Here is a 13430-nt window from a genome sequence, read left to right as displayed (position 1 = left end):
AAGAGGTTGTTACCAGGAGATGGGAAAGGGATGAACTTTCAAATCAACCACACCGATGACTCCTGGGCATCTAAGCCTGCTTACAATAAATCTCAGTCAGTCATTTTTTGGCACAGTTTGATAGACAATTGCTCACTGAGGAGGAAGTAGACATTAGACTTTCAAAGTTTATTAATGCATTAATATGTATATTTATATATAATTGAAATGAGCAAAAAGATCAACCCAAACCTAAGATGCACAAAAATTACAAAACAAGTTTGGACAGGTGGATATTGACTTAACAAGTATTCTGAATTATCAAAGTTTAGGCTTAATGAACTGATTGCTTTTTAACCCAAGCCCAAATAAATAATGTAATATAATTGTGTTCTATGAAAGCTTCTTATAGGGTTTATGACAATGAGTTACTCATGTCCTACAGTACACAAGATTAAAGTTGTAGGATGAATTTTTTAAAATATAATTGAATATCTAAACAAGGCCAAAACCCTAAAAAGTGAGAAATGAAACTTCATTTTGTCTAAAGTTCTTATCGATTGAAAGCACTGTTAATTCCCTACACAGAATGAAAAATTAGCAACAACAACAAAAAATACAAACCAGACACAGGATTTGAACACCTGGTTTATTGGGGGACGCTGGTAATGAAAAGTGCAATTGTCTTTTCTACAACTTACAAAATAGTGATCTGATATTGAATATAAGCTAGTTTCCATTGTGTAAGTATAAATGGTAAAAAAATAATCGCCCTTCCAATATATATTCAGAGAAAGTTATTTTCAAATTTTCTTCTTTTAAGACATTTTAAGACTGCTTACCAAGGAAGACTAGATTTTTAATTATTCTTAGGTTTCTGTTACAGTTAAAATCTACTCCAGCTGTCCATCAGTAGAGCTCAGCTAAGGCTGGAATCATGAATTGTCTGAATGACACTGCTGTGACAGTTTAACCTCCTACGCCTTCCTACCTGACTTTATCACATCCACCAGTCAGGAGGAGTTAGGCCTAGTCCACTCTCCCATCAAATCTATGTTGGTTCTAAACATATACAGATAAGACTGCAGATTTGTTAATATGGCTTCTTCCCTCACCCTACCCCTCTAAACTATGTTAAAAGAGGGAATTTCATCTTAGCATTTCAGTAGTGACAGCGGCCTGAGTATTGTAACTTGCTTTGACCATGTTAGAACACTTTCCCAGAGGTCACAGCAAGTCAACACAAAGCTTAGCAAAATAGCAATTGTTCAAAACACCGACTCACGAGTCTCACCAATGATTCTTCCTTAGGAAACCGTGCTGCTTCTTTATGTAACTGAGAATGCCAAAGAGTTTTTGTACATTAATTTTTGAATATTTGTTCACTGAAATTTTACAAGTAGCTCCCCTTCTCTTTAGACAATTATTCTATCTGGAAAAACAAAAGCTTGGTCAGACTATTAAATCTCAGTAGCCATCTCATTTCTGCCTTCTTAAGTCTCACAAACATACTCTTTAACAAATGCAGTTTAAATGATATAGATTAGATATAAGAAAAAAAATGAGCAAACAGAAACAAGTCTTTTCAACTCCACAAGACATATACAGGACATAAAACTTAACACTATTTATGAAGCATTTTCTTTAGCATTTATTCCAGCATTTCTGATCATGTGAACACTGCCCAAACGTAGGTTCCTGTGGCATGGAGAACAGTTTCCTGCTCGGGACCCATCTTGCAGCAGGGCTTTTTTCAAGGTCTCCCTCCCACATTAGGCGGATGTGTAGAAGTACCTGGGCTTGGCATTGCCCAGAAGATCATCCTCGTAGTTGGGAAGGCAGCAGAAGAAGAAGGAACAGCCAATCAAGATGATTGTGGCCGCCCATCCAAAGCCATAGGCCCAGTTATAGATGTAATTGACAGCAGGATTATCATGAAGCCCAAAGGTTTGTGTGTACTTCACGGGATAGATTACCAGGGAGATAATCTGGAATACAGCTGAAGGGAAGAAAAAAAAAATAAGCTCAGAGTACAGACTTCAAATGAATAAATACATGAATGAATGCACCATGTGCTGTTTAGTGTTTGACAACTCAACACAAGCTAGAGTCTTCTAGGAGAATGGAACCTTGACTAAAGAAATGCTTTCATCAGATTGGCCTGTGAGCATGTCTGTGATTAATGATTGATATAGAAAGGTCCAGTCCACTCTGGACAATGCCACCCATGGGCAGATAGTTTTGTGTTGCATAAGAAAACAAGCTGAACATTGAACAAACCAGTAAACAGTGTTCCTCCTCTTCTGCTTTAGTTCCTGCCTCTGGTTCCTGTTTAAATTTCTGACCTGGCTTCACTTTCTGATGGATTCTAACTTGCAAGGTGTACTAAACCCTTTTTCCTCCTTAAGCTGTGTTTATCACAGTCACCCAGGACACACAAAAACAATCTCCCCATTCCCGATGTTTCTCCCTTTAATGATAATCCATCTAAAGGGTGTCTAGAAGAATCTAGCTAACATACGAGCCAAACTAGATGATTGGCTACTACATGTAACAGATCCCTGGAACCAAGTAATGTCATACATAGACACCAAGAAGAAAACAAGTGGGAAATCATTCTGTGTGGTATGAGTATCTAAATGGGCTAAACCATTACTTTCCCTTATCACTATTCTACCATCCTAAGTTTTTTCTAGACCTCTACAGATGGACACTAAAATGGTTTCCTATTTTCCTTCCCTCTTCCTTCACTCTCTCCTCTCCTTCCTTTCCTTCTCTTCCTTCCTATTCTCTTTCTTTTATTCTTTCCCCACTCACTCCCACTTCTTTTCTCCCTCCCTTTCTTCCTCTTATAACATGGAACTGCTATCATTCTCCTGGCTCATGCTTGATTGTATGGGTCCCATGTGGTCATGGGGCTTCTGGCCTGCTCCCAACACTAGCTATACAGTTTGTCTATCCCAGCTCATAGCTGTTATTCTGTCCTGGTTCCCCTGTAGTTCTTGGTTGGTATTTTGAGAAATAAGATGTGGTTTAATTTTATTCTAACAATACCATCTCTAACCTCAGAAAACCCATTTTTTTATTTTACTTTTTGTTCTTCATTTTTTATCTTTTATATTTTTCATTTTATTTTATTTATAAAAGTGTTTTGCCTTCATGACCCCCTGCGTACCACATGCATGCAATATTGTGGAAACCATAAGAAGGCACTAGATCTTCTGGAACTGGAGTAACAGAAGGATGTGAAACAACATGTGGGTGCTGGGAATTGAACCTGGGTCATCTGGTTCATTTGAGCCTGGGTCATCTGGAAGAGGAGCCAGTTAGTTCTCTTAACTGCTGAGAGAGTTCTCCAGTGACCCAGTTTCATTTCTGAACCTAGCTGGTAGCTGAGACCATGTCACTTTGACAGGTATTTGCCATAAACTTCAAATAGTCCTTACTCCTAGATTCCAGGACCTTGCATTCTATTAATAAAGCTGTCCTTTGAGTTCCATCCACCTGCATCATGACATCTCTTCACATCTCCTCTGAGTCACCTTCTGGCACAGGCTCTGTGCTACAGAGTCTAGGCTTAGCAGCTCTCTATCCACATTATCACCAGATCACAAAATTCCTTGAACAAGTAAAATAGTTCAGGAATACTCAGGACCCTTCAGCATGGAACTCATAGGAGACCAGAACTAGGGACCACTCTGAAGGTTTCTATACTTCAAGGACAGACCCATCCCTTGTTTTGGGGGTAAGTTTGAGTGGAGGGGAATACTTAAAAGAGAGAAACATACAGAAGACAACTCTTGTCACTTCAATCCAGAGAACAGAAAACCATTTAAGGCATAGAGAGAATGGAACCCAGAGTCCTAAAACACATCTCTCCTCTGATACTGTTGTCTGTGGTGACCCACTTCCAAGGAGAAATCAGAAAATATAACTGCCAGAGGTCTTCCATGGAGATCCACAAAGATGCAATAGAATATTCTACCCATGCTCACTGAAGGTACCAATGAAGTCTGTCGCCACTCATTCTTACCAGCCAGGGCGAGGAGGCCTCCAATAACTCTCAGGAAAATGAGCATCTGGGGTCCACACAAGGCGAAGAAAGAGAGGATGAAGCAGATGACCAGGATGATAAAGCCACAGAAGAGAGTGGCAGCAGCTGCTCGTCCCCATGCTGTAGGACAGAGACAAAGATACTTGTAAGACAGACAGGCCAAGTCTAAAAATGCTAACCAAGTCATATGGCCTTTCCACTCCCACCCCTGTGTGCTGACAGAATTCGGAGGGGAGAGGAGGGATTTTGTTTTCCTTTGTAAAGGGGTTGGGAATAATTGAGTATCTCCATACTTCAGGGGGAAACTGGGTGATTCGTGGGGAGAATATTATTAACGTGTTTTGTTCTCCTCCCTACATTTGGGGGCAAAAGTTTACATCACTAAACTGTAAATTCAGCTTCTTGGCACTGTTTTCACACAAATAGGTCCATTTTAACAGCTCATATGGATTTGAATACAACATGACCGTGATAAACATTCTTCATACTGAACAACTCAAGTTCTACACTCTTCCAGAAATCCTTTCTCTTTAAAGGATTGTTATTTAGTTTATATTAATGCCTTGTTTCATTCAGAATTTATTCCACAAGAGCTTTTCATTATTGACCTCAGTCTTAAAAAAGAACTGTTCTTTTTAAGTTGCTGGGGTGAGGCAGAATCAGACTTCCAGATTTGAAGGCCTACACAGACAGTACTAGACCTTATGTACTGCATGATAGTGGGGAGATGAGATTCACCAGTCAAGCACAAACCCATCATTAACTCCTATCCTTCAACCAGTACTGAGTCCTCATCTCTTCGCATACAACCTGGTGTTTAGTGCCAGCAATTAGCACTGTGATATGCAGCAGTTTCTCAGGACAATTCTTACAGGCTCACACCATTCTCATCTCTAGTTTAGAAGTGGGGTAGACTTTAGAAATGAGGGTACCCAGAGATGGTGAACACTAATTTGCTCTCTAGTCTGTCTGAATCCAACACATAATTTTTAAAAGATATAACTCGTAAATCCTGAAGTGCATCTACTACAAGTGCATGATCTCATGGTTGGGTGTTGGTTTTGTGTTGACTGTGCTGTATCCAAAGGGCTATGCTACCATCACCATTAGCAATTCCAGAATATTTTCACCATTACCCAAGGAAACGCCATTCACCTATAGACATTCTGTCCCTTACCACTGCCATCCCAAGTTCAGGCAACCACTAATCTGTCTTCCTAATTTGTGTATCCTAGATATTCCACAGTAATGGACTGTTACACCCTGTGACCTTGTGTGACTGGCTTCTTTCCACAGACCAGTCTCCTCATCTGTGAACTCTGCCTAAAAATGCCTGGCTGCAAATTGTGGGGATGAGTACCCTCATGTGAAAATCATCTTTTGTTAATTCCCCAGCCCTCCCTGTCAAAAATGCTCCTTTTCTGTTCCCATAACTTCTGTCCAGAATCTCAGATTTTCACTTCATCACACAATTGAAAGGTCCAGTGTCATCCGTAAAGACTTCCATCACCCAGTTCCCTATCCTCATCTGTTACAGACAAATGTAGCCTAAGCTCTCCATCCATTCTCTTCCCCGTATGTCTCATGCTCTCCAGGGCTTCCTCAGGTACATGACTGACTGGGTAAGGAGAACAAGCATTTTTATATGTCTTCAAATACCATGTTTTCCTACAAATGACCCTTCAGCAGTAGAGGCAGGAGGTGAGATGCTCCATGGTTAGACCCATTTTGAGAGGTATAGTTTTTACAGCCCCTTCCCACCCCAGTCTTGTTCTTCTTGTCAGATCAGTGAGAGATTTTAGAAAGGGGTTAACACAATAAATAGTATTTTCTTTTAAGAACACATGACTAATGCCAACGTCAGAATGTATAATTTAATGTCTCTTTTCTCACTTTTGCCTTATCCTTTGTGTAAGAGAAATTTTAAATGAGAAAGGACTATGCTTTCATAGACAATTAATTGGTCAAATCTTCTAAAGTATCGCCCATAGACTATAGTGGGGTCTAAGCAATGGTGCTTATTAAAATACAGATTCCTATGTCTCCCTCCAGACCTTCTGGATCAGTGTTTGAAAGACTAGATGCAGGAAGTTCAACTGTTAATACCTTTGTGGTCCTTCCAGGCATACCAAAAACTTGCTTCAGTTCTTATGCAAGATTTGCTCTAGTTCCCATAGCTTTGCTGTGACATTTCTACACACATGTAGCCTTGTACTTTGCTCATATTCACTCTCTCTATTCTCTCTCCTTCCTCCTTCTTTTCCTCCCTCCAGAGAGTCTCTCTTACTTTCACGTAGTATATGTTAATGTGGGTGGGTGGGCAGAATGATCAAATAAAGACTGTATATGAGCAAAAAAATACATTGTTTTACTTCCCCCATCATCATTCTCTGCTGTCCCCTTGTGTTTCTTCTATAAGCATACTGAAGGCTGACAATAAGAATTTAGATGACCAAGATCTATAAAATGAAAGCAGTGCTATCCTCAAAAGCATAGAGGTTTCAGTGTGTGACCTTCTATCAAATAGTCTATTTGTTTGTTCATATAGCGACTGCCAACCATTAAGTTTAATAAAATCAATCATTACAGTCAGAAAAACAAAATGTATTTTCCTCTATAAAGCCAGGAAAGACAACAAATCTATGTAAGCAAGAAACACACAATTTGAATAAAAACAGAAACACTTCTTAATAAAGGAACATATTTCAATTAATGAACTTTCACAATCACAGACTGTCTTGAAAGTCTAAATAAATAAATTCTGTGTAATGTTGCCATATTCATTTTACCTGTTCATTTGAGGAAATTAATACAGACAGGTTACTACTGTGACTTCTTCCTCTGACATTTAGCTGAAGTATAACTCACACTGAATTTCAGGAATGTACAAGAATTACATAAAAGAAATAGTAACCTAATGTACATACCCTGCACCAATAGGTAAAGCTATACTTAAGATGAACCATCTAGGGAACTTTCCCTATTAGATCAATTAGGTAATGTCTTGTTTACTTAAAATGCTGAGTCTAAAGAAAGTCAAGATGGCAAGGTGGAGAATTAAGCAACATTTTCTCTTGAGAAAAGCCACTCCAGTTGCAGAACATGTAAAACCCGCTCCTTGCAGGAGAGCAACACCCACGTTGAATCATTTAGCTCTCGTTTAGACAGAAATCTTGGCATGGTTTTAAAGATCCTCGCTGATACATGACAGACCTCTCCAAGCAAGGCAACATGCCTCCTCAGGTCAACAACAATTTTATTTTAGGATGGAGAGACCAGCCTTAGCAGACCTGAACAAGGGGTTCAAGGCATAACACTCCATCTGAAAAGAGGACTATTGATCAAACAGGCTTTAGCTCTACTTTCTCACTACATACATTTTTTAAAAGGTAAAATACTTGTATGTCGGGTACTTTTGATCTCACTTAATTGTCCAGGAGGTTAACATCTATAAATGTACACGTCTTTAAGAACAATTTCTATTTTATAGTATATGATGAGTTAAATTACATCCTGGTTACCAACACCAAGGGAAAAAACATCCATTTTCAAAACGTGACCTAAAGCTACGTTTTTCATGATTTGATGGCTCACAGCTCTTTGCAGGCAGAGTTCATCTTTATCAGTTCAGAGCTCAGGTCTGTCCTTCCTTACTATTTTACATTTCAAACTTTACCACCATTCCTAGTTGTGTGGGGGTGATTCACTATCTGGACAGAGATGACAAAAGCAAGCAGGACTCTAGGGAAACAGTGTTTCTGGGTAGGAATTGTTTGTTTGCTTTGTTTTCTCTTAGAAAGAGCAATCTGCCATTTCATGTACATTCTGTGCATGTCCTAAGTTTGTTTTCTGAGTACTACTTTGAAAAATTTATGCTATGAAAGAAACCAAGTAAAAGGGAAACTATTGTGATAGTTCTAATCTGTTAAGTGTTTTGGAAACTTGCTAATTTCCCTTTCCACCCCCAAATTAGTGTTTTTCTATGGATCTGATATATTCTTCATGGATTTTACATGTGAACCAAACAGACCAAAATAGTTGTGTAGCCCACCCCATTGTTCAAGACTCTGTAGGGACCAATGTAGGTTCCTTTCTATAACATACATTCTTCAGTGAGCAATGTCCCTCCTAGGGGAGCAGAGTTCTTATCATATGATTTGTGTACTGTTTCCATGAGGTTCTTTATGCCAGTCATAGGCAGAAATAAAATCTGGACGTCTTAAAAATTAAGTAAACATGGATGAATATAAAATGTAAAAATACTGTTTTAGTATTCAGTAGGGAGATAAAGGCAGTGACATAGCTAGGCACATGTCATTCATCTGGAAGCTGTTGCAACAACACCCCAAACTTGCCTGTTTCCCACTTTCACAGAGCTCGTTACCCTGTGATTCTCAGTGTGGTTGGGTTGAGACACTGGTATCCAGTTATCCTCAGATGCTGTTGATTTGTAATATTGAAGGGACAAAACTCCAAAGGACAATTAAGAACAGACCTACAAAATACATTGTATATAGGACCAAGCTATCATCCTGCAGATGTTCTGGAAGCCAATAAGGAATGGCTGGCCTAGTAGAGAAACAGCAGAAGAGCCCCAGGCAAGGCATTCCAGCTGCTGGGGAATCTTTAAACAGTTGACACTTTCTCCAGAAACCCAGACAGATGGTGACCAGTTACCACTGTATTTTTACAGAACTGTACAAAATGTGAAACTACATCCTATTGCACCCAACAGACCCTCAAATATTTTAAATCTACTAGATGGAAGAACGCTGCATGCCAGGAATGACAGGGGAGCACATTTCTTCTCAGTCCACTAGGAGAGGTACTTATAACCAGTAGCATTGTCCACGGGCCAGAACTAAGTCCTCAAAGAAAAGGAAGCTGCTTGGTCTCAGATACTAATTGTGGGGTTTTGGTGAAAACTGGTATTTTTAATTCCAGTAATTTTAATTCCTTTCTAATCCCACAGGTGCAGAAGTCTGTGTTATTAGGAGCAGAGCCAAGTGGAGTCCCTCCCAAAGCACTGATGTTCTCTGGGTGCTACTGGAACAAACAGACAGTAGGTTAGCCTGTACTATGGGTATTTAACCCCTTGAGGTCACACATCAATGAACATTTTTAAGTTATTCCATTAAAGAGTGAACGATCTTTAGATCTGTTGTTAAGAATGTGAACATAAACCGGGCAGGGGTGCATGCCCATATTCCCAGTACTCAGGGAGGCAGAGGCAGGCAGATCTCTGTGAGTTCCAGGCCAGCCTGGTCTACAAAGTGAGCCCAGGACAGCTGAGGCTACACAGAGAAACGCTGTCTAGAGAGAGAGAGAGAGAGAGAGAGAGAGAGAGAGAGAAATGGAACATATGAACATGCAAAAATCTATGTTTGAAATCTATCTACTAATCTAACTTCATAAAATAACAACAGCTTGCGTCCCATCCGCTCCCTCCATCAAACTCCCCCACCCTCTCCTATCCCATCACACTCTCCCAGATCTGTAAGAGTGAAGGCTTTTCTGGTGAATTTAGCCTAATGTGAATGGCTGACTTTGAGCTTATTTTCCCTCATGTTCTGCAGTTTTGGGAACCAGGGCTCTCACTATTCTTAAAACACCCCATAGGATACTCTGATTCTTTGACTTGTGGAAAAGCCGTGTCTAGGGAAAACAGTGTGTGCATACTAAGGGATTTGGGGATGTCTTTGGTAAAATTGAGGTTCTGTGCTTCAGAGGACAAATTCCAGCCACTGACTTTCCACAGCCCTTTGTTTTCTTCCAGTGTATACCTCATCCCATAACCTCCACCCTGACAAGCCAGAGCTTGCCTGGGAAGTCTGTGCAGCTGACGCTTAAAATAACTTCCTGTTGAAATATTCTCTAAACTGGAAAAGAAGGTGCTAGCATTGCAAAACAGCATGTGCATATGCACTGAAGTTTAAGTCTGGGTTTGGCTTATAGGAGAAACTCAAATGATCATTTCAATCATAAATCTTGACCTCCTTTACTTATTGACAAATATAAGCCAAAACAAGCAAATAAGTATTGGTTAAGATAAATGTTAACTAGACTGCCGCTATCACAAACTATTCAGTGTTTATGTAGGCTTATTTATTTATTTAGGAAAAAAAGGAGATGACTTTGTAATCCACAATTCTTAAAATTTTAACAATAATAGTGTGGAATATAACGTCATATATTCATTTACTCCAAGAAAGTACTGACCTTTATAAAATCTGCATTTTCTTTAGAATTATTGTCAACGTTGCCAAAATAAACATACTAATGTTATGAATATCACTCAGCAAGACACAATCAGCAAACTCTTATAATGAAAGTTTTGCTTCATTAATAGCTTCAAACAAACATTATTTTCTAGAATCATCAGGAATCATTCTAGAGGGAAAGACACACATGCTCAGTTCTATGTATTGATATGGTTGTTCCTCACCATACAAAACACAGTGCCCAAACACCGTGGAAGTTCGTTCATTCCACAGTGTAAGCTCACACAAGCACACTGTTCTCAGCAAGGCCCTAAAGCTTCCTAGAGATCTTTAGAGTTTTCACCTGTCCAAAGAATCACCCTCAAGTGTAGATCCCACTATTCTTTTACAGTTGTGTCGTAAACTAATTAGCAGTCAACACAGAATGGGCAGAATAAGAAGCATTTTCACTCATCTCTGTCTACAGTGGTGAGAGGCAGACATTGGGGATGGCTTCCCATCTTGTCTCCTTCCACAGCCTGATACATAGTAATGGGAATAGGGACTGCTTCTGACAGGAACTGATTGGCCTGCTCTTTGATCACCTCCCGCTGAGGGAGAAGCAGTCTTACCAGGCCACAGAGGAAGACAATGCAGCCACTCCTGATGAGACCTAACAGACTAGGATCAGAAGGAAGAAAAAGAAACCCTCCCCTACCAGTGGACTTGGGGAGGGGCATGGGTGGAGAAGGGGGAGGAAGGAAAGGATTGGGAAGGGAGGAGGGAGGGAACTAGAGGGGGGATACAAAGTAAATAAAGTGTAATTAAAAATAAAATAAAATAAATTTAAAAAGAAAGAAGGCCAGTCTTCCATTGGTGATATGCATTCGGGTGTTGAGCAAGAACTGTCTATCACACTATGGGTACTTAATTACCTCTGCAGGAATAACTCCCCTGAGGTGTTAAATCGCTTTAACACCTATCACCTATCAGTTGAAAACCAGGCACTGCATCATGAAAGTAATAATTCTTAAAGATTCATTTGGAAAACTGGGGTTTTCCAATGTGATTTCTACAGTGAGTTGATACAAACTGCACACTGGATGTTTGCTTACAGTGGAAAAACGTTAATGCTTCAGACTCAAGGTTAAAGAAACAAAATTTGCCATTTTGTTTCCATTTACAAGGTAGTGTATCAGCTTGAGGTTAGAGCAGGCACACCCTAAAAGATGAGCTTACCTTACAAGGCAAGAAACATGGCATTGTGTGTATTTCACAAGGGGGCCCTGCGGGCAAAGTCGTGTCTCAGCAAGAAAGCTGAGTCTGCCTCTGCAAGCTGACTTCCAGTACTGAGTACTCTTTGGGGCTGTATCAGCCTTGGAGTGAGCTATAATTAACAAAGTCTATTTTAGAACCCAGAAGCATACCTCTTAAGTCCCCTGAAAGAGACTGAGTCTGAACGCATTTTAAGATACAACTAGGTGATTCCAAAGCAACGCATTCCCTTGTACACACTTAAGAGATTTAGAGCAATAGAAAGTTCTGCTTTGAGGGAGAGCACAAGCTTTAAAGAAAGCAGGAACATTAGGGACTCCTCGTGTTGTTACCTGAGTCCTAGTCTGGGGAAGTTCCTCCAGGGAGAATAAGCTACTTCAAGCAGCTGATAAGGGGCCAAACAGCACCTTGCAGAGAAGCTCTGGGTGGGCTGCTACAGGAAAAGGATCAAGTTACAGTAAAACTAGAAAACGTGTGAAAGAAGAAGAAAAGCAACTTGATTCCTTGTTTAAAGGCACAAAACTGAAAGGCTGCTTTGGTTCTAGTTCATCTCTCCTTGCTCCCTGCATTACCAGTCACTACTGTCTCTATCCTCAACAAGAGGAACATCCAATTGGGGAAGAAAATGCTTTTTCCAATGCTTTTTACAGACTGTTAAATCAAGTACGGGGCTTCCCCTGCAAAGGCAAACAGAGGCGACTTGTTCAAAGTGCCAACTCCGCTCCACTGTAGTGAAATGTTTACTTCTCCGATTTTAAACTAGATTCAGATAAATTTACCTAACAGGCACTCTTTAACTAAGGCCACTCCCCAGGGCAAGCGTGAACATGAGCCAGCTTCACAGCTAAGATACGGAAGTGTCTATTGGAATCATAACTGCTCCAACTTGGCTTGAAAATACTTTCTCATAAGGGGGAAAAAAGTTTAAGTTCGATGAAATGAAACGAATCCACCCTAGTGGGTTATTTTAATATTTACTCTGTAATGGCTGACGTCAGCTCATACAGGTAACTGACAAACCTTACTTTTAAATGAGATGGGCTATTTTCTTTCGGGTCTGGGCCTGATTTGGGCCACCCCAAACTGCTGCTTCTGGAGTTTGAGCTCCGAGCAGACTTTGAAGCAGCCACCACCCCTGACCCCTTTAAGACAGGCCCGGCCCCTCAGGCCACAGGTCAGGCCCACAGGGGCTTCCTGGAGGCGGCTGCCACTCACCATAGTGCATGAGGCTCTCGCAGCCATCGTCGTAGGAGCCGCTGCCGCCGCCCTCGCTGAAGCACCTCCACCAGAGCGAGGAAGTCTGGATGTGGGTGCTCGACTGCAGCCAGCCACGGCCGGACAGCGCGATGATGTCGAAGGCGATGGCGCTGAGCAGCAGCAGGGGCAGGATCCACCTGCAGCGCTCGCAGGCCAGGCCGCAGCGCAGCATGTCGTCGGTGGCGGCGCGGAGCGGACGAGCGCGGGGCAGGAGCGACGGCGGAGTGTGGCCCGGCGAGCGCCGACAGCTCTGGCTAAAGGAAGAGGCGGCTCCCGCCGGGACGCGGCCCCGGAGCTGGCGGCGGGGGCGCGGCGCACGGGCCACACCTTGATTCCGGTGACTCAGAGTGCGCCGCCCCGACCTGCCGGGTCACCCACCCGGGATGCAGTGCTCAGGCCAGCCCCGGGCTTACCGCCAGGGTAGGCGTGCCTATGGCTCCCGCACCCAGTCGCCTGTCAGAGCAGCACACACACACACCTGTGGACACTCCGGCACAGAAAGTTTAAAGAGCATTGCTGAGGCATTGTTTGAGCTCCCAGCACCCTGTCTAGAACATCCCAGTGGCCCGTGAATAAATGGTGGACCCTAAAATGTAAGAACCTGTGCGCTCAAACCTGGGAGCCTCTGTCCTTGGCTCCCACAAACAGATGCACTTCCTGCCTGG

General features: G+C 41.7%; 1 protein-coding gene across 1 annotated transcript; it reads right to left on the bottom strand.

Moving 5' to 3' along the window:
• Window positions 1-614: 614 nt before the first annotated feature.
• On the bottom strand, window positions 615-13079 carry Perp (p53 apoptosis effector related to PMP22). Its single transcript, XM_021628940.2, has 3 exons — window positions 12724-13079; window positions 4013-4153; window positions 615-1978 (listed from the first exon to the last, which is right to left on the bottom strand). Exons 1-3 carry the CDS (start codon window positions 12935-12937, stop codon window positions 1752-1754), a joined length of 582 nt encoding a protein of 193 aa, XP_021484615.1. The 5' UTR covers window positions 12938-13079; the 3' UTR covers window positions 615-1751.
• Window positions 13080-13430: the final 351 nt, after the last annotated feature.

Source organism: Meriones unguiculatus, chromosome 20 (assembly GCF_030254825.1).
Source record: "Meriones unguiculatus strain TT.TT164.6M chromosome 20, Bangor_MerUng_6.1, whole genome shotgun sequence".
NCBI lineage: Eukaryota > Metazoa > Chordata > Mammalia > Rodentia > Muridae > Meriones > Meriones unguiculatus.
The sequence above is the reverse complement of the archived record's forward strand: the minus strand, read 5'-3'. Positions and strand labels throughout refer to the sequence as shown.

What these genes read in the sequence shown, in the direction of transcription:
- Perp (XM_021628940.2), bottom strand. Translation starts at nt 12,937, where the DNA reads ATGCTGCGCTGCGGCCTGGCCTGCGAGCGCTGCAGGTGGATCCTGCCC. An exon ending in CGAGAGCCTCATGCACTATG is followed by an intron (nt 4,154 to 12,723) that starts GTGAGTGGCAGC and finishes TCTGTCCTACAG; the next exon opens with CATGGGGACGAGCAGCTGCT. An exon ending in AGGCCTCCTCGCCCTGGCTG is followed by an intron (nt 1,979 to 4,012) that starts GTAAGAATGAGT and finishes TCTTCCCTTCAG; the next exon opens with CTGTATTCCAGATTATCTCC.